This window comes from Scyliorhinus torazame, chromosome 4 (genome assembly GCF_047496885.1).
Source record: "Scyliorhinus torazame isolate Kashiwa2021f chromosome 4, sScyTor2.1, whole genome shotgun sequence".
NCBI classification, from domain to species: domain Eukaryota; kingdom Metazoa; phylum Chordata; class Chondrichthyes; order Carcharhiniformes; family Scyliorhinidae; genus Scyliorhinus; species Scyliorhinus torazame.
In genome coordinates this window covers 272,010,141-272,031,583 of record NC_092710.1, presented here as the reverse complement: position 1 = coordinate 272,031,583, position 21,443 = coordinate 272,010,141, and the positions used below count along the sequence as shown (strand labels likewise).

Below are 21,443 nucleotides of genomic sequence, written 5' to 3'. Positions count from 1 at the left end.
ATGCACATGGACACCAAGGTCTCGCTGAGTATCCGCCTCTCTCAATTTACACTCATTCAAATAATAATCTGCCTTCCTATTTTTGCTACTGAAGTGGATAACCTCACATTTAGCCAATTATACTGCATCTGTCATGCATGTGCCAACTCACTCAGCCTGTCTAAATCCTGAAGCATCTCTGCATCCTCCTCACAGCTCACCCTCCCACCCAACTTTGTATCATCTGCAAATTTGGAGATAATACATTTAGTTCCCTCATCCAAATCATTAATATATAATGTGAACAGTTGAGGTCTTAGCACAGATCCCTGCAGTACCCCACTAGTTACTATCTGCCAATCAGAAAAAGACCAATTTCATAGAATCAAAGAATTTACAGTGCATAAGGAGGCCATTTGGCCCATCGAGTCTGCACCAGACCTTGGAAAGAGCACCCTACTCAAGCCCACGCCTCCATCCTATCACCGTAACCCCATTTAACCTTTTTGAACACGAAGGGCAATTTAGCATGGCCAATCCACCTAACCCGCACATCTTTGGACTATGGGAGGAAACTGGAGCACCCGGAGGAAAACCATGCAGACATGGGGAGAACGTGCAGACTCCGCACAGACAGTGACCCAAGCCGAGAATTGAACCTGGGGCCCTGGAGCTGTGAAGCAACTGTGCTAACCACTGCGCTACCGTGCTGCCCATCTGGAATTAAAAAAATTATTCCAACTTTTTGGTTCCTGTCTGGTAACCAGATTTCTATCCAGCTCAAGACACTACCCGTAATCCCGTGCACTTTAACTTTGCATATAATCTGCTACGTTGTGACACTGTCAAAAGCTTTCTGAAAGTCTAAATAAACCACATCCACCAGTTCTCCCTGGTCAACTTTACTAGTTACATCTTCAAAGAATTCTAGTAGCTTTGTCAAGCATGATTTTCCTTTCGTAAATACATGCTGACTTTGGCGGATTACACCACTGCTTTCCAAATGCTGTGCTACAAAATCGTTGCTAATGGATTCGAGTAACTTCCCTACGACCGACGTTAGGCTCACTGGTCTATAGTCTCCTGTTTTCTCTCTACCTCCCTTTTTGAATAGTGGGGTTACATTCGCTACCCTCCAATCTGTAGGAACCATTCCACAGTCCATTTGGAAAATGATCACCAATGGGTCCATTTCCAGAGCCTGTGGTACTGAAAACAGGCTGAGAAGATACACATAGGCCAAGAACAGAAACTGCCTCATGATACCCTGGCTGGAATCGATACTGGTCATCTGCAAAAGCACTCAAGTCAAAGCATAAACCTGTTATTGCGATATGGACTTCGATTACCCAATCCAAGTCCATGAATATGTAACAAACTTCCAGGCACAGGTGATCAACTTTGCAGCAGGACAAAGAACAGACAAAAGAAGCCATCAGACTCCTTAATGAGCTGATGGCTGGTCAGACAAAGGGAGTTTCAGAGAGGACAATGGGTCTTGATTGAACCACCATCGATAAACAGGAGTATCCTGTATTTCCCATTAACCAGTTGGGATCTGGCTAGGACAATGGCCGGTCGTGGGCGTATACATATGACTCAATCCAAGCTTCCGAGTATAAGAAAGCAGCATCAAACAGATCTTGAGCGAGAACCTGGGAGTTGCCCAGGCACAACCATCGCAAGAAGGGCCCTGGGTTTCGAACCCAGAGAAGACATTAACATCCAGTGATCGAAGCCTCCCAGTCTAAGTGTGGGCAAAACCTAAAGCTCAGCTGTGAATCAGAGTCATATTTTCCTGAGTAATAGAATTGTGAATAAAATTGCATTAGACTGTGAACCTGTTTTGTCATTTGTTCACCTCACAAATAAGGGCACCTGTAAGTAAACTGGTCGAATGCATCAAACATTTTAAAGGTACAACAGGCCACTTCCTCAAGTACTCTGGGATTTAGATCATCAGGCCTGGAGATTTGTCCACCTTCAACCCATTCATTTCCCCAAAACCATTTCTTTACTAATACTAATTTATTTCAGCTCCTCACAAAATTTGTGCTCCTCAGAACTTCCAGTATATTATGTCTTCCCTTGTGAAGACAGAAGCAAAATACGAATTTAGTTCCTCAGCCATTTCTTTATTCCCTGTTATGAATTCCCCCATTTCTGACTGTAAGGGGCCTACATTAGTTTTTAAGCAATCTTTTTCTCTTTACATACCGATAGAAACTTAGTCTTTATGTCCCCTGCTAGTTTATTTTCAAATTGTATTTTTTCCTTCTTAATCAATCCCAAGTCTGCCTTTGCTGAATTTTTAACTGTTCCCAATCCTCAGGCCTATTACTTTTTCTTGCTAAGTTGTATGCCTCTTCTTTGAATCTAATACTATCTCTAATTTTCCTTGCAAGCTATGGCCTGGCCACAGTTCCCTTTCTACTTTTGCGCCAAATAGGGATAAACAACTTTGAGTTCACCTATTCGTTCCTTGAATGCCTGCCATTGCCTGTACACTGTCCTTCCTTTCAGTAATGTTTCCCAGTCAGTCATTGCTAGCTCATGTCTCATACCATCATAGTTACCGTTATTGAGGTTCAGGACCCTGGTTTCAGAATCATCTACCTCACTATTCACCTTGATAAAGAATTCTACCATATTATGATTACTCATCTCCAAGGGATCTCTCACGACTAGATTGCCAACTAATCCTTTCTCATTGCACAACATCCAGTCCAAGATGGTCCGTTCCCTTGTTGGTTCCTCAACATACTGGTCCATTCAATCAAATTAGTTACAAGAGCAGCAACAAGTTAAAAATATTTACCTTTCTTTTCCGAATATGTCTTTTCTGCTCCAGTCCAGTGTCCTGTAAATCCATCTCCATCTTGTGTTACAAAAATCATTTCATTCTTGCTCAGAGCAATGTCTGACATGAAAACCTGTCGCCCATAAGCCCAACGACACTGTTTAATGAAGCAACTTGAAGATCGCCAACAAAACACCTGATAGGGAAGAGAGAAATCAAATTAAATAATTGTCCATAAGTAAAATAAATGGAGGTTTTTTCTAAAGAAACAATCAATTTCTGAGCAAAGACAATGAGCATAACTATAACTCTAAAAGCATCAAGTTTGCACTTGATTCTTCTGGATAGGGCACTTAAACACAGCACCCAAGATCCATGATCTTGAAGATTAAAAATTCTAACTTTTTTTACTCCTAGTCAGACTATTACACACAATATGATAAGGGAGAAGGAAAGATAAGGTGCCTTAAATAGGGACCTTGAGGTGGACAGAGGTATTGTAGAAGCTGAAAGAAACCCATTTTCCTCACGTACTTGCAGAAAAAAAATGAATAGGCAGAGAACCCCCACCCAGATAACCACTCCCTTGATAAAAGAGATTGGGTGGGGGGGGGGGGGGGGGGGGGGGGGGGGGGGTCAGGATTTATTTTTCTAAAAAGGTTGCTGAAAATTAAGTTATTACATTTTCTGCGTGATTAATGACTAGAACCTTAAATATTTACAATACCAAGGCAAACCATGTGGCCTATCTAGGCTCTGCTAGTCCTTTGCTATCACATTTTGAAAACTAATTTGACTGCTCTGCTCTTGCTTGATAGCTGTACTCATTTCAAATATGCATTCAATTTCCCCTTAAAGCATGCAATTGTCCCTGTGTCAATCAATATTGGGCAGCATGGTAGCACACTGTTAGCACAGTTGCTTCACAGCTCCAGGGTCCCAGGTTTGATCCCCGGCTTGGGTCACTGTCTGTGCGGAGTCTGCACGTTCTCCCCATGTCTGCGTGGGTTTCCTCTGGGTGCTCCGGTTCCCTCCCACAGATGTGCAGGTTAGGTGGATTGGCCATGATAAAGTGCCCTTAGTGTCCGGAAAAAAAAAGGTGAGGTGACATTACTGGGTTACAGGGATAGGGTGGAGGCGTGGGCTTAAGTAGGGTGCTCTTTCTAAGAGCCGGTGCAGATTCGATGGTCCGAATGGTCTCCTTCTGAACTGTAAATTCTATGATTTTATATGGCATGGTATTCTCTGCACCAGTGCCTATAGTACCAACATCTTCAGCTGCTTCAATAACTTTGCACCCATGATTGGGTCAGAGGGGTGTTTGCTGTTGCTCTGTGTTCAACTCCATTTGTAACTTCTAACAACCTCTGACTGATAACTAGTCTCACATCTGCTGCAGAGAGTTCTGCTCAATAGGTGATTAGTGCTTCTGTTAACTTCCCATTTGCTTATATTGACAAGTTGCCAAGTGTAAAGTATTTCCAGCCACCCCAACCATAATCCCTTGGGTCTGCAATTCATTTGGCTTCAGTCTTATGTTACAATCCATGTAGAGATCAGTAACTGTTAAAAATATATTTGAATTTCTAGTGACCGAAAAGGTCACATAGCAAGATTTTATGCTTTTAGGATTTTACAGTAAAAAATTAAAAGCGACATTCACTGAACTCGAATTTTGTTGGCAACTATTATTTAGACTACAGAAATAAAAACACCTAAAATCCCCTGCCACGGTTGTATATTATGCTATCCCTTAAGTGCATACTTCATTCACCCAGAGCTAGTCAAAAGTTATTCTATACTCGCAATTGCTTGTTTTACTTTCCCAGCCAGAATCCGCCTAATCCCAGAACGGACTTTCATTGTGACGGTTGCACTACAAATGCCTCTCTATTAGCCCAAGCTAGGTGAATCTTCCAGCCTCTTTTACAAAATCACAATCTTGGTCTCTTCAACCTGCGGATGAGCTCCCACCTGTCTTCTGTCTGATGAATAAAATGGTCAGCATTTACTCCAGTTCAGGTGCAAGGCTAGCTCTGTCAATATCTAGCTCGCTTTCTGATTCTTGAGGACTAACTTGTGTCTGTGAGATTCAGTGATAACACAGGAAAACCTTAATGTTATACTACAGTGGCCTTTGCCTCTCAACACTCCTCTGCATGAAAATTGGATCACATGGGCCTTGTATACAGGTGGAAATGCTAATTAGCTATCTTCTAGGCACCCAAACTCCATGCCATCTTGGAACTAACAGTTAAAGTGTAACCATTTATAAAGCCTGACATTCCTAACACCTTGGTGTGACTTGGAGACAAACAATCTACCACAGTCAATGCAACTGCTCTTATCAATGTCTACAGGTGTGAACATCTTGTGCCTTCTCAACAAGTCTCTTGACCTGGGCCCCTCTTGTCCTCACAGGAATCAAGACAATTGGCTTTCTCGCCTTGCCTCCCATATTTGGAGGCCAACAAAATACCTCCAGCAGCGATCATATTCTAACCAAATAGATTCTGCCCTTGCCCCAGACACACATCCTGTTTTCAGGACATCCTGGCAACACTACAATGTCTTCTCTAATGAGTACTACCATTCTTTATTTCTTTACCCCATCTTTTCTGAACACTTTGTACCCTTGAATATCAAATGTCCAGTCCTCACCATTCTTAAGCCATGTTTCCATTATTGCAACATCATATTCCCACACAGCTATTTGTACTTGTAGTTTACCAACCAGGTGGAGAGAATTTCAGATCCACACTGTACTTAAAATGAGCCAATCCAAATTTCTGTTCATTAATTTATATGGATGGCTACAAAAATCAGGCAGGTTCCATTATAGGCATATGATCCGCTCTGATCAATATTCCTCTGCTCTCTCCAGCTCAATGCTCACAGTAGAGAGAAAATTTGGCCATTTCTCTCTTGGCTTTCATCCTCAACATGGTTTTGAGGAAGGCAGCTCCAAGAGTGACAACGTTTACAGGCGAATACTTTCTGACCTCATCCCACCGGTACAGGACAAATTTACCTTTGTGTGTTTACATTATGATTGCCGCAAAAGTCTTTATAATGTAGTCAAATGCTTTAAGAAAATTGGTCTTATCTAGCCAAATCTCCCATTTGGTTCTTATCTAATGTGAGAAGTAGTAAATAGTCAAAGCAAATTACTGCAGATGTTGGAATCTGAAACAAAAACTGAAAATTCTGGATAATCTCAGCAGGCCTAACAGCATCTGTGGAGAGTCAATGGAGCTAATGTTTCAACATCATCCAGACTTGAAACATCAGAAAAAAGTAGATGGGACAGGGATAACAGAGGTGGAAGTTTAAGAGACAGGTCAATGTAATGAAGGTATTTAAAACAGAAGAGTGAAAATTTTAAACCAAATGCATTTGCAGCACTGGAAGTTGATGTTTGAAGCACGGAGACCAGCTACGACAGTTGCGATGGATCATGTGGGATACGGTTCAAACATCAGAGCGTTGGATGAGCTTAAGTTTATAGATCATGAAGGATCGGAGAGCATTGGATTAATCCAGTCTGGGTGTAATAAAGGCATGGATAAGAGCTGAACGATGAGGTAGCTGAGGAAATGGGGAATTCACAGTGGGGCATGGAGTCCATCTGTCTGTTTTTATATAAATATTGCCAGCGTTTCTGATTTTCCTTTGACATATTTTCTTTAAATTATGCCACCTCTTTATAGAACTGTGTATCGAAAGAACTTTCCTGAATTAATTTGCCATGCCCATCACTTGCCCTCAATATTGACTTGCAAATATTTCAGTCAGGTTCAAACTTGTGTGCTGGGTTCCACCATAATTTAGAATGAGAATGTTGATTGAGCTTCACCCTCCAGTTAACTGCCTGAATTCTCATTTAAATATAATAGGGCTATGTAATTTTGCTCTGGTCGGTTAGTCAGGATTTATATCCAACTAAAATCAACTGCTACTGATGTTTAGCATGCAAGCAGCTCTATACTGTAGCAAGCTACCTTATTTTAAAGTAGCCCCGATGATGGTCCGACATGCCCTTCCACACTGCCCTTTAACTCACCTGATGAAGGAGCTACGCTCCGAGAGCTAGTGATTCCAAATAAACCTGTTGAACTTTAACCTGGTGTTGTAAGACTTCTGACTGTGCCCATCCCAATCCAATGCCGGCATCTCCACATCTGGTGCCCTTTGAAGCATGGTTATCTTTTGGCTTGGTGATTGTGGGGCGAAGAGAAGTGTCGGGACATGATAATAAAGCTTCTGGTGATATATAATTCTGCTGCTAATGGTTGTTCACATCTCAGATGTCCAGTTTTAGGTTTCTAAATCTGTCCCTAATTTGTCTCTCAGTAGAAGAATGGTGCAATCAATGTGGAGACATGTCTTTAGAAAAACTGAAGGACTTGCACCAGTCTATCATGGCCAGTATGTGACTGCAACAGATAGGTTGGCGAGAATGAAGTCAAATTCGGTCATTTCTTGATGTTAATTACCTTACCATTTGATAACCAAGCTGGCAGTTAGGTACTTTAAAGTTTGGTCAGTGATTGGAGAGACAGAAGAATCCTACCCAGAATACGTTCTACATCCTTGTTTTGTAGCCACCTGGGTTGGCCAATTCCCAACGTAAAATGGAGAACAACAAAGGCTGAAGGGAAATTCAGCCAACACAGGCAGAAACTAGCAGGTGCAAGTTTACTGTGTATTAGACTCTGCAAAAGCCCAGACAGCATTGATACAAGCAGCCATCTGCATAATAATGTAGCGGCCATCTACATACTAATGAGCGATCCCCGGGAACAATCAAAACATTTGAGATAAACAAGGCAAAGCCAGATACCTCGGCGCCAGCAGGAGCCAACACAAAAGAGGTTAACAGACACCTAAAGACCGCCCATCGATCAGGGAACCGCTCCAGTATTAGAGAAATCGAACCAAGCGATTGGAACGAAGTCCAATCACTTGAAACCAGGTACGGGGTCCACCCCGAAAGGCGGGAAGCCCCTGGGGACTATAAAGTAAAGCCCCCAAGTTCAAATCGTCCTTCTTGACAGGGTCACTCAGCAACGCGAACCAACCCTTGACAGTGACCTGTCCAGCTGCTTCCAAGAACGCAAGTCTCAAGTCAACGCTCGCTACGAGATAGGCGCTCCTAGCTACCAGTCCATACCAGCTTTTGAATCCCGCAGACTCAGAACCCGAACGAAAGGCCATTTGTTCCCCTGACCTGGTGGGCCAGTCCGAAGCTAAGTATTGGCCTGTTAGTGATAGAAATAGCTTAGAAAGTAGAGTTTATGAGTAGCGATTTACTGTGTATAATAAATATGCTTTGATTTGAATCTTACTAATAGGTGTATTGAGTTATTGATCATTACTTGAACTTGAACCTCGTGGCGGTATCATAAAGATACCTGGCGACTCTAGAGCAGAGGTTATAAAACAGAGCCAATTGAACCAACCAAAAGTTAGCAACAGTTTCCCCACAAAAGCGCCCACTAATTAATGTTCAACATGAAAAACATACGGATTCATCAAATGAGGGAGGCTAGTAGGTGGTGATCAGCAGGTGTATTTTGCCTTGCTCTGCCTGAAGCCTTGAGAATCCATACGATTCAGAATTAATATTCATAATTCCTGGTAATAATTGCATAAGTTGTCAGTCATACCCTTTGGCATGCCTACATAATCTAAGTTTTTCCATGTCCATTTGCAGTCACATCTCGGCAGCTGCTCCAGTTTCCTCTATCGCCTCGTTTATCTGTATCTTACTCCTCGTGCCCTTTTCTCTTGTCTCCTTTGCCTTTAAGTTACCTGGTTTTGCCTCCTTTCATTTCTCTCCTCTCTGGTGCATTCCCATTTCAAACCCTACTCAAACCTTCATTATTTCTTGAGATTCCTATCTATGTGTTCATCCTAGTCTTGGTTCAACTTTGATAAGCCCACAATTTTCCTCAGTGCCACTCTCTGAATTTGACAAACGAGGCACGCCAACTCCAACTGTTCAATTCTATTCTCTCACAGATCCTCCAACCCAGCATGCCAACTTGGGGCAAATCTGGTCAACATCTTTCCAGTCCTTAATCACCTTTGCCCACCTCTCTGCCAGTAGATCAACAATCACCGAAGAGAGATAGAGTCTCAATCACAACGGTGATCTCTTATTACAACCTTGTATCTATTTGCCCGGTTCCTCCATCCAACCTCAAAATCCACTCCCATAAGTCACTACCAACAGCATTTTCAAACTCCCAACTACCTAGCCTTTGGCCATCCACTCATCTAAATATTTTTGTGGCCAATGATCTCCTCCATCACACCCACTACAACTGTGGTCTGGTTGTCTGCAGTAAATCCCTTATTATATTCCACCCTAGTGAAGCACTTTGGAACGTTTTATTATTTAAAATACATTATATAAATGCAAACTGTTGATATTTATATATAAGATAATTACATGATAGCAGAAATTTCAGAGCAAGTAATTAGTAGCACATTATATAATTTAAACAATAATGATACCGGTCCAAGAATTCAAAATTCATACTGGCACATTTTAATTGAATCACTAATGTAACATTTCATGCATAATGGCCCTTCTGGCCACCCCATCAAGCTGTTCAGTAAATCGGCATATAAAAACCAATAGCTTCATGTTTTAGAGATAAAATACTAAACTATGCAAAAGCCACTAGATGGCATCCACAACATACATTCAAGGTAAACATAAATTTCAATGACTAAAACATGAATTAAATGGACTTTCATAGTTCAAACATCAGAGATAAATGTCTCTCCAGTCCTGTAAGCTCACATGCCTTTGCATTTTAAAAACATTATTTTTGATGAATCTAGATACAGACAACAATGCTTTTACATAGATCTAAGCCTGCTGCACCTGGAAATGTGGTTAACACCAGAGGGTTTTGTGTATTGTTTTCTCCACTGGCACTAAGAAAATTTCTCTCCTAAAACCTAGACAAAAGTCTTCATCTAAGAGAAGTCAAAGGCTTTTCAGTTTGTGGCATGATCACACTCCATCACAATGGGCAAATGGCAAACCTGATCAGCAATTTTCTCATTTCTAAAACCTGGATCTAATTTCCACTCACAGCTTCTCCAGATATCACCGCCACAACCAACCGCAAGAACTCAAAAAGAATAAGCGGTTCCTGGGCATCAACCTTCTCAACCACGCTGGCTAACGTTTGAGAAAAAAAATTATTGTTCGTAACAATACCATATTCCAAAAAAGCAAACTGCAACTTTAGAGATTAAAATGTTCACCTATGCTAAGACCACTAGATGGCACCCATGACACTACACTTCAATCTCAGATATAGAAGGCTGAATAAATTTCAGATTGAAGTTTGAAATAAAAGGGGTTGGATTCTGCGCCCCGCTGCGCCACATTTCTGCCCCAATTCTCCGTTACGCCATCCGATCAATGGGGTTTCCCATTGTGGGGCAGCCCCACGCCGGCGGGAAACCCCGAGGCGTTGGCAAAAGTTCTATCGGAACTTTCAAGCGGTTATTGGATAGGCATATGGAGTGCACTAGAATGATTGGGAGTAGGTTGATTTGATCTTAGTTTCAGACGAGTTCGGCACAACATCGTGGGCCGAAGGGCCTGTACTGTGCTGTACAGTTCTATGTTCTAAAACGGAGAATCCCGCCCAAGGTCTTTCCAATCAATTTTGCAAATGCTGAATTACTTGAAATTCAAACTGTCAAAGTATTGGAAGGGAACACTTAACTGACAAAATGTGATTTCTCATTTTATAATGTAAATGATTTGTCAGCAACCTATAATTGCTAATAAGGGTTCATATTTTACAAATATTTAAGGATCTTATTTGCACTATAATCAAAAGCAGTTGCCACATGCCACAATTTCTATTTCTGCGCCAAGTGGCACTATTGTCTCTAACTGATCCTACTTACAAAGGGAAAATCTGAACCAATTAAAGAACTCTATCACTACCCTTTTTTCCAGTCACGTAACCATATATATAAGGTAGTTTATTTTCTTTATGTTGCATTAGTTCAATATGTGAAGAAATCAGAAAATAGGAACAATTATGTAAATTTAATAAGTGTTTTTTAAATTTACATGTCACAACAAACCTTTGTTCAGCCGTGACTGACTCTTCATGGCACCAGTGCTCAAAGTATTTAGAATATATCACAACCCTTTGCCCTTTTACAGTAATCAATACCTCAAACTATAATTATATCCCTGCTTCAGTATCATCTCTCCTTCAGCTATTTTGAGAAGAGTGGGATGCTGACCATTTCATTGTTCTATTTGTTCTGTGGATAACTCTAGCAAAGCTACATTTATTTCTCATCATTAGTTGCCTTAAGATGGTGTTGGAACTTTCAAAACAATTGCTTGTACAACTGAATGGCTTGCTCTGCCACTTTGGAGGATATCAAGAATCATCCATATGAAGTTATATGTAGAATCTGACTGGGTAAGACTTCGTTCCCCAAAATTGTGGTTGGCTTTTACAACAAAACAGTTGCACCTAAACATGTGAAAAAAAAGAGCTTTAAAATGTTATCCAACTCGCTGGATATTGATTTTGTGAAAGTGTGGCAATAAGTAAATCCGTCCATATAGGAGGTAAGTACTTGACTATTTTTTTTTTTTTTTAAAAAGTACTTAAAGCTGAATGAGATGGGGTACACGGTAATTTTCTTTCTAAATATACCTTTCCCCATCCACACTCTCCATCCACCAGAAGACACTTCCCATCGTTGAAAAAAAATAAGAGTAGCAATTTAGCCGAGTGGGGACACCAAATTTTCTAATACTAATGATGCAACTAGCCTTCATTTAGCAACACTAAAACACATCACTAAATCAAATCTGTGAGCTTCAGACTTTAGTGCTCTAAAAATATGCATCATATTAGGAATCAGAGGGGTAGAGGAAAATATCTCCACTTACTCTGCCTGCTTCATCCAGGGAAAGAATAAAAATGTTTTCACCTCCTCCTTCATTAAGTACCTGAGGGTCAACCTTATGATCCAGGTGTCCACCAGTAACAAGAACTTTCTTCAAGTTTAACTGCCTGCACATCCAAGAAAACAATTAAATTCAGCACCTCCTGGAAAGATAATTATCATACATACAATCAAATGCTAGCAATAAAGAAAATCACCACGCATTACATCTAACTCCATAACGCTACCAGACTACCAACTAGATGTCTCTTGAATGTTCCTAGAGTTTGCACCTTTATTACCCTGATGGGTGATAAATATAACCTATTACGTGTAGAAATTTTAATATCCAATTTAAATGTTCAGTAATTTATACTCCACTCTGGACCTATCTCCCTTTGGATTTATTCTCGAACCCACTTAATATTTTATATACTTAAGCAAGTAATGTAAACTTAAATTATTTAACTCTTTCTCATAGGTCATGATGCTGCAACCTGAAATCACTGTTACACATCACCTTTCCACTTTTGCCAATGTTAGTATATCTCTTTTGCAGCACAATGGTCAGAACAGTGCACAGCACATTTAACTGGTTAATAAATCATACAAATATTGGACAGTAACAAATTCACTATTATTCTCACGACAAATGAAATAATAAATATGCAATATTACAGTCCTTACCAACAGCCTTTCTTGAAGTAAATATTAAATATTTCATTATCTCACATTTCCCCTAATATGCCTGTATAATTTAGAAAAATTGTTATCTCAGAACAGCACAGATAACTAAGCAATTATTTAAAATGAAATATTCCATGGTAGGGTTTCAACAGATAAGGATTACCTTCAATTCAAAAATATGTCACCTCCTAGAAAGATTAGAGAAATGCCTCAGGAGGTATGCTGGTTTTATAAATCAAAGTGCAGCGCAAGTACGAGATACATAGAAATATAAGAAATAGCAGGAGTAGGCCATTTATTTGATCGCTTACACCTGCTCTATCAATCAATAAGATCATGCCTGATCGGACTGTGGCTTCAATTCCATTTCCCTCCCTGCCCTCCCCTCTCCCCCATAACCTTTTGATTCTATTGTAGACTAAGAATGTGTCTAACTCAGTTTTAAATATGACCCAGCCTCCACTGCCCTCTGGGATACAGAAATCCAAAGATTAATAACCAAAGAAGAAATTCCTCATCTCCATCTTAAATGGGATACTCCTTATTTTTCAATTGAGTTCCCTAGTTCTAGAGGGGAATTATCCTCTCAGCATCTACCCAGTCAGGCCCCCTCAGAATCTTTTGTGTTTCAATAAGATCAGCTCACATTTTTCTAAATTTTTATAAGCCTAACCTGCTGAATCTTTCCTCATAATTTAACCACTTTATTCCAGGAATCAACAAGACAAAAGTAGTCACCCATAAAATGTAAACCCCATAGCTAAGGCACGCTGGTTCATGTTGGGAGCTTTGAATAATATGTGAACAGTTTAGACTTTCACTCAATAACACCAAGAATTGGGCATACTTAACTTCCAAATTGAGTTCTCCAATCTGTGCTCTGGCAACAGAGATACCATCAGATATACAGTTTTATAACTTCAGGCCTGTAGACACAATGACTATTCTTTGAAACAACCCTACTGTAATAGTTAAAAAATGTTAAAGACAAATAAATACCTAGACGCAATTTTCTTGCATTGATAGCCTGCCAACAGGTAAACATCTCCTCTTTCCGTAACACACACAGTGGCTCCATCACTTGCTGCTGCCAGAGAAATCACTATGTCTTTATGATGCAACGCTGACACTTGCCGAGGTACAAGCACGCATCGTTCACCATTAGGATCCATTAAGTAACCTGAATCGATAATTCAGATAAATTGTAAATACTGGCATGTCAGAGCACTCAAGGAATTCACACACATTCAGGATAAACTGTAACATAACACTCAAAATGTTGGCACCTCCAAAATTTTGAAAGGCAAGACCAAAAAGTAATGGACTGAAAGCAAAAGAATATAAATATTGTTGCATCTTTAAAAACTGAGATAGGTTTGCAAGAATAGTGGGCCAATGTTTTATCACTTTTTAGCATAGCACACATTATCAGAGTATGTGGAGAACAATTTCACCACCTACGTTTCTCTCAAAAATTATACTTACATAAGTCATATTCATAAATTGGCTTTAAACCAGTAAGTCACCCACATACAAAATAATTTTTTTTAAATGTTAAAACAGAGGGTACAGATCAGCAAAGTAGAAGATAGTGGCGTGGCACGATATCCTGTCACCTATTTGACCACAGTTCAAATCTTGCTCAGACTGACAAAAATACCAATCACTTCCTTTAAACTGCTGCAGGCATCTCAAGTAAGCCCATGCAATCATACACCAAACAGCCCATGTCTTATCTTTCAAATGTAAAGATAAAAAGTTTTCAAAGTTAAAATATCACACCCGTGTAGTAGTGTGTGGACTTCTAAGGCTAAGCAAAATATAGGAGGTTTACCTTGCATTTAACTTTGGGAACAATTGTTTTGCATTGGGGAGAGTAGATTTTAATAAAATAAGGCAGGATCTGGCCACGGTAGACTGGAAAGAGTTACTTGTGGGGAAATCTTCAGAAAAGCAATGGGGAGCGTTCAAAGATAAAACAGGGAGGGTACAGGCCCAATATGTTCCCTCGAAGGTAATAGGAAGGTGTAATAAACCTAGAAAACCATGTATGAGCAGAGACATTCAGGATACGATGAGAAGGAAAAGAGAGGCTTTTAAAAAGCATAAGGGGAGCAAATCTGCAGAGGCATTAGTGGAGTACAGAAAGTGCAGGATGGAGCTTAAGAAATCAATTAGGAGAGCAAAGAGGGGATATGAGAAAACTCTGGCTGGTAAAAGTAGAGTAAATCCCAAGATATTCTATAAGTATATCAATGGGAAGAGGATAACCAGGGAAAAAGTAGGGCCCATTAAGGACCAAGGGGGAAATCTGTGGGTGGATCCAGAGGACATTGGTAGGTGTTGACCGAATATTTCACATCTGTCTTCACCCTATTTGGACGCCGAAACACTAATACATTTAAGGAAAAGATTAGATAGGTTTATAAGTAGCAGCAGGATGAAGGTTGATGTGGAGTGGGCAGGAAGGTGGAAATGAAGCTGAGATGAGATCAACCAAGATCGCATTGAACGGTGGCGCAGGCTCGAGGGAATTGTCTACCCCTGCTCCTGTCTGTGCGGAGTCTGTACTCCTATCTGTCACTGTCTGTGCAGAGTCTAGACGTTCTCTCTGTGTCTGCATAGGTTTCCTCTGGGTGCGCTGGTTTCCTCCCATAAGTCCCGAAAGATGTGCTTGTTGGGTGATTGGACACTCTCAACTCTCCCTCAGTGTAGCCGAACAGGCGCTGGAGTGTGGCGACTAGGGGATTTTCACAGTAACTTCAATGCAGTGTTAATGTAAGCCTACTTGTGACACTAATAAAGATTATAATGGTTCTTATGTTCGTATATTTATAGAAAGTGGAGGAACATGCAAAGTGAAAAAAACAATTTGCTAAATATAATAATTAGTTTATAAAATGTCACAGCTTCATGCTAGGTTTTAATGACATGCAAAGCTGGAATGGCATATTCATTAATGCAAGCATTAGAAGTGAAACAGCTTCTACATCTTACCAAGCTGGCCAGCATTCAGACCCATGGTATACAGCGCTTCCCTTGTCCACAGAACAGTGTGAAACCGCCCCACAGCAACTCCAATCACAGTTCTTCCTTTAAGAGTTTTGGACTGTACCTTCATAAATGTTTTTAAAAAAGTATAGATCCACAAACATTAAGTAAATAAAAGCTCAAAAAAGGTCCCATTTGTATTTATTCCAAACCAGTTATGTTTCATACATTGTTTTACAAAAATTCTTAACATTATGGTACATCATACTCAAAAAGTGCACTGGCACAAAGCTGTCAACAGTATGTGCAATTGAGATCAACATAAATTTTAGAACATGGTTCCTATAAAGCTGAGAGTGTAGTTACTCCAAGCTAATTTAAGGTTTCCATTCAGCCTTCTCAGATAATTTAGCTCGGTTTTATTTTTTTTAAAGTTGGAAGTTTTAGGAAACATTAGGTTGAAAGAACTTGGGAAACAGGAACAGAAGGCCATTCAGCCCCTCGAGCCTGTCTTGCCATTCAATGAGATCATGGCCGATCTGTGACCCAACTCCATATACTTTGGCCCACATCTCTTAATATCTTGCTTAACAAAAATCACCTATCTCAGAATTAAAATCAACAATTGATCTAGTTTCAACTGCTGTTTGTGGGAGAGAGTTCCAAACCTCTCCTTGAGTGAATAACTTCTTCAAAAATAAAACCACACATTACTCAAATGTGCTGGTTCTGGTTAGATTGCAAAAGCAACATTTTTAATAAAAATGAATACTTAACCCAGCATCAAATGTAATTAATAGCCTCTTTGGAGGTACTAATTCGAGCTGTAAATTAAAACTATTATTTAATTCTTCCAGACATTTACTGCGCAATTCCAGATCAAATCCTCATATACAATTAATTTAAGTATTGTTCAACGCCAGTGGCTGCAAAACGTCACACATTTCTTTGGTACTTCGTCTCCTACAATCATAAAGTAGGATCTTGCAGTACAGAGTGAAGCTATTCAATGCCTGTCTGACTCTTACAAATGGATACGCAATTAGTCCTACTCACCTGCTTTTTCCTCATAGTCCTTCATTTTTATTTCTTTTCAAGTATACATTTGAAAGTTATGAAGATATCAAATTTCAAAATTCAATTCCCACCCTATTAAATATGGCAAAACCTAACATAATAAATTTGTTCAGGTTTTGCAGTATACCCACAATTTTCTTCAACCTTAACGCCATGAAATATATTTGCACTAAAAATTCTCTCATTATCTTGGATCAATTATTTTTGAAAAACCTTTTGGTGGTGACATGAAAATTTCCAGTTTGCATTGAATATTCAAAACAAAATTGATTAATTATAAGGATATCGACCCCTCACTGGCCATTTTTCACGCAACCCCAAAAAACATCCCATAAATACCTGTCTTGGTATACTGCTGTTGGCCGGTGGAGGTGCAATACCTAACTGCTTGTAAGTGTTCAGCCCAAAAGCAAAAACGGATCCATCTTCTGTCAAAACAATTGTATGGTCCTTTGCAGCTGCTACTTGAGAACAATGATGGTTTGCTAAACCTTCCACCATTCGGGGAACCTAACAAAACAATAAAGTTACGAAGTAAATGTATAATAAAGAGGTCGCATTAGAAATATCTACACATCTTGCACAATAATGTCTTACCAGGTAGGTGAGTCATGAGGACCAGAAAGGTTCAACAAAAACTTGCATTTATACAGTACCCTAAATGCAAAAATCTATCCCCAATTATTTCACAGAAAATCAGACAAAAATAGACTCAAAGACAATATTAGAAGGGGCGTCCAAAAGCAATATTGAGAGGTGTTTTTTTTAATAAAGTCCTAAAGGGGGACTGGGAGGTGAAGGGGCAGGAAGGTTGGGGAATAAAATTCCAGAGCACAAAGCCTGGAATGGTTTCAGGCATAGCTACCAATGACAAAGGAAGAGTGTAAACCCAAGAGGAACACAGAGTTCTGGGGTGCATATGTGACTTGAGGCGGTGAATGAGATAGGGAAGGGAAAGGACTGCAGTGGATTTAAAAAGATCAGAATTTAAGATTTTGGTCATTGGAAAAGTAGAAGCTAATATAGAGCAGTAAGGTCAGTGTTATGTATTGTATGCTTGCTGCAGTTTTATAGCCAGTGCATTGTGAAATTGCAGGATCCATGTTTTCTCATCAGTTTGACTGCTGCAGCAATCAAGGGCCATTGCAACGTTAATCATCTCCTGTGTCTCCTTGTGTCCTGATTGATCTTGAAAGGTACCAGGACCAAAAACATAACTAGTGACGAGGACAATGGATCTTTACATAATGCCACTACAAAAGTGACCTCAGTAAGGAATCTTTAATTTTCACCTGAGCTGCAAGTAGGATTCTGCATGGCAGAAAAGGGCTGACAGTTAAACACAGGGACCTGCAGCGTTTGGAACAAAACAAAACCTACAGACTAAAAAAAAGGAAACTGTAGAGTATTGTTTTACAAAATTTGTGGCTGTTCTGAAAAAGAAACTGCCTGCAACCAGAAACACTGTTTAAAAAGCAACCTGGAACTTTTAAGAAAAAAAATCAAAGGAGCGAGTAAAAAGAAAATACTGGTGAAAAAAACAGCTCCAGTTTAGATGACGAACACACCAGGTCTCCCGATGCGTGGGAAACAAAGTGAAAGACCCTGCCAAGGTCAAAGAGGAAAATAAACCTCTCGAATCATATAGAAAAAAAAGAACACATCTTTGCTGTGCTTTAACCAGCAACTAAGAAGTTTTGAAACATTTTAAACCACAGAGCAGCCACGCTGCTGGTGAGCCCGCCAAAACATCCAAATCGCGGGAACTCGCAGCAAAGAACGCCGACAGTTGCAGTGGCAACTTGAACAACAAAAAAATTGGTTCCAGCTCTTAAAGTGACAACACATTTCAAACAGCAGTACAGTAAAGAGAAAATAAAAGGATGAAAATGACCAAACCCAAGGGACATTTTGAGACTGTTGAACAGTGGAGCTCCTACATGGACGGTTCTGAGTCCTTGCACATGGAATTGAAAATAATAGAAAAGGTGGCAACTTTCTTAAGTGTGATGGGACCTAAAAACCTTGGGTTATTAAGAGGTTTGATGCAGCCTGACAAACATGGCACAAAATCATAAGGGCATTGTAAAAGTCCTAGAGACGCATTTTTTCCCTAAGCCACTTGTCATAGTATTAAGATTTAGGTTTCACAAAAGAAACCAAGAACAAGGAGAAACAATTGTGCAGTGTGTTCCAGTTCTTAAAATGCTCCCTGAACATTGTGAATTCAGTGAAGTACTGAACTATTTCCTCCATGACAGGCTGGTCTGTGGCCTTTAGTGGCGAAGCAATCCAGAAATGCCACCTGACCAAGGCTAACATCACTTTGTATAGAGATTACAGTCCTCCACAAAATGAAGCACAGCAGCTGAATGCATCAACTTGAGTGCATAACGCGACAGCTGAGCATGCACTCAAGTTGGTAAGCTGTCAAGATGGTTACCATTGTGGAAAGCCTGGTCACCATCAATCCAAATGTTGGTGCAGAGATCTTGAATGCCGTCAGTATGGTAAGAAGGGACACAATGGAGCATGCATGTGAAAAAAAAAGTGCTGAATCAGAAAAGCAAAGCAGAGGCAAAGACATCTGCAGTCTGACATAATAAGAAGAATCTGCATGTCATACAGCAGGGACGGAAGGACCAGAGAGGCAGAGAGTCCAAAGAAGAAATTCCCTCCAAATCTTGTCTGCAGCAGTCACAGGACTATTAGATAATATCACTGCTGAAGGGCAAACCAATACATATGGAACTGAATACAGGGGCAGCAGTGTCTCTGGTCCCAGATGCTGTTTATAAAGAAAAGCTTAAACATCTTCCCTTGATGCCTGCAAAATTCATTCTGAAAACATATACAGAGGAATTTCACCTATGATGGGCTGAACCCAAGTTAACGTGGAACTAAATGGGCAAACTCCAAAGCTACCGCTGTTTGTGGTGGAAAGCAACTACCCAGCTTTACTTGAACGGTCATGGCTGGAGAAGATCCGGTTAAACTGGGCGGAAGTACACAGCATTACAACAGAAGAAACTGGACTCACAGCTGTTATACAAAACATACTGTTGTTTTCAAAGGAGATTTGAGAAGCAGGAAGGAAATTATCTAAAATTGAATATCAAAGTTGACTCACAGCCAAAGTTTCTGAAGGCCAGAACCGTGCCTTATTCCAAAAGTCAAAGCTAACCTGGAGCACCTGGTCAAGAAAGGGTACCTGTACCCCATAGAGAATGAGCAACCACCATTCCAGTCCTCAAGAAAGACAACTCCATACACATCTGTGGAGATTTCAAGGTTACTGGTATCCCAGTGTTGTGTGCTGCACAATATCCACTTCCCGAATTGGGGAACCTTTTTGCAGCTGGCTAGCGGACAGACATTTAACAAAATAGACCTCTGCCAAGCCAACTAGCAAATGCACATTGATGTGAAGTCACAATAATATCTTACCATTACAACACACAAGGGACTGTACAGGTATTGTAATTTGTCTTTCAGAATAAAGTCAGAACCAGTCCTATTCCAGAGGACCAAGGGCCAGATCTTGAATGGCTTGTCTGGAGTCCAGTGCTATAGACTTTATGGTAACTTTTTATTGTTCCAGCAAAATCTTATGTAAACATTAATTCAAGTCTTATGGGGTAATGCTAACCCTCCACGGGTGGGTGAGAATTAAAAATACAAAATTAAAAATACAAACCAATAATGTCCACTTCTGGTCATAACAGAGGTGGATTAGAGTAAGGGTGCTGGGGGCAGATAACCAACCAACCCATTCTAAATAGGTAGGTCATCCTTAAAATACAAAAACTATCTGCTCCCACTTCAATGACTGACTTCCTTCTGTTAAATGCTGATCACTTACTGTGATCGCTTGGCCCTCATGACGGCAATCATCAGGAGCAGAGAAGCCAATCAATTGTTTCCCTCTTAATGATTGTTCCACATTCGATGACCAATCCTCTCCTGTTATCTTGTTCCATGGTTGCAACTTGGAACAACCATGAAGTCCAGCAGGACCTCTCGGATATTTTTACATTTTCTGGCTTCCAGACCACACCCAACTAAGGTGGCATTTGGTATTGTCACTGGTCTAGTAATCTAGAAACCCAAGGGCCTGGGTTTGAATCCCAACACAACAGATGCAACAATTTGATTCCAATCTGCAATTAAAAGTCGAATGGTGACCATGAACCTAGCGCCAATTGTTGCAAGAACCCATCTGATTCACGAATGTCCTTTAGGAAAGAAAAATCTGCCATCCTTATCTGGCCTGGCCTCCATGTGACACTAAATCCACAGCAATGTGATTGACTCTTAAATGCCCTCTAAAATGGCTGAGCAAGCTGCTCAGTTGCACCACACCATGACAGAAATTGGATAAGGAATAAAACCGGACTGATCATCCAGATGAACCTAGGTTCCAGAAACAACAACAGCAAACACAGCCCTGTCAACACTGCAAAGTCACTAGCAAAACTGGAATCAACGGAAATCGGCACCATTTACGACTCGTCAGGTACTAAAGCAGTCCATGTCCAAATGCAGCAAAACCTGGACAATATCCGGACTTTAGCTGACAAGTAGCAAGTAACATTCACGCCACACAATGGCCATCTCCAACAACAGTGAATCTAATATTTGCTCCTTGACATCCAACAGCATTATCTTCACTAAATCCCCCACCATCAACATCCTGGGGGTTACCATCAATTAGAAACTGAACTGGAGCAGGAGAAATGAGGTGCTGAGGTGTGGAAGGGTAGAGGGGAACCCCGTTGGGAGGAGGAGAGGAGCCCTTATGCATTTATGATCAAAGGACATATGTCAACAAACTTTTTAAAAAACTGTTGTAAAAGTCTTAATTAGCACTTAAAAGTTGTAACAGTTTGAAAATATTAAAAATCATTAAAAAATGAAGTACCTGACACTAAGCTGAAATCTGGCCTCAAGGGGCACG

At 40.3% G+C, this 21,443-nt stretch overlaps 1 protein-coding gene across 2 annotated transcripts in view; it reads right to left on the bottom strand.

Annotated features, from left to right (window-relative positions):
• ibtk (inhibitor of Bruton agammaglobulinemia tyrosine kinase) overlaps nucleotides 1–21,443 on the bottom strand; it is a 139,995-nt gene that overhangs the window by 74,575 nt on the left and 43,977 nt on the right. For both annotated transcript variants that reach the window (XM_072499802.1, XM_072499803.1), the window contains exons 6-10: nucleotides 16,826–16,996; nucleotides 15,416–15,533; nucleotides 13,418–13,598; nucleotides 11,736–11,859; nucleotides 2,798–2,975 (exon numbers count right to left, since the gene is read on the bottom strand). In XM_072499802.1, coding sequence (XP_072355903.1) covers nucleotides 2,798–2,975; nucleotides 11,736–11,859; nucleotides 13,418–13,598; nucleotides 15,416–15,533; nucleotides 16,826–16,996 — 772 coding nt within the window. The remainder of the gene's footprint in view (nucleotides 1–2,797; nucleotides 2,976–11,735; nucleotides 11,860–13,417; nucleotides 13,599–15,415; nucleotides 15,534–16,825; nucleotides 16,997–21,443) is intronic.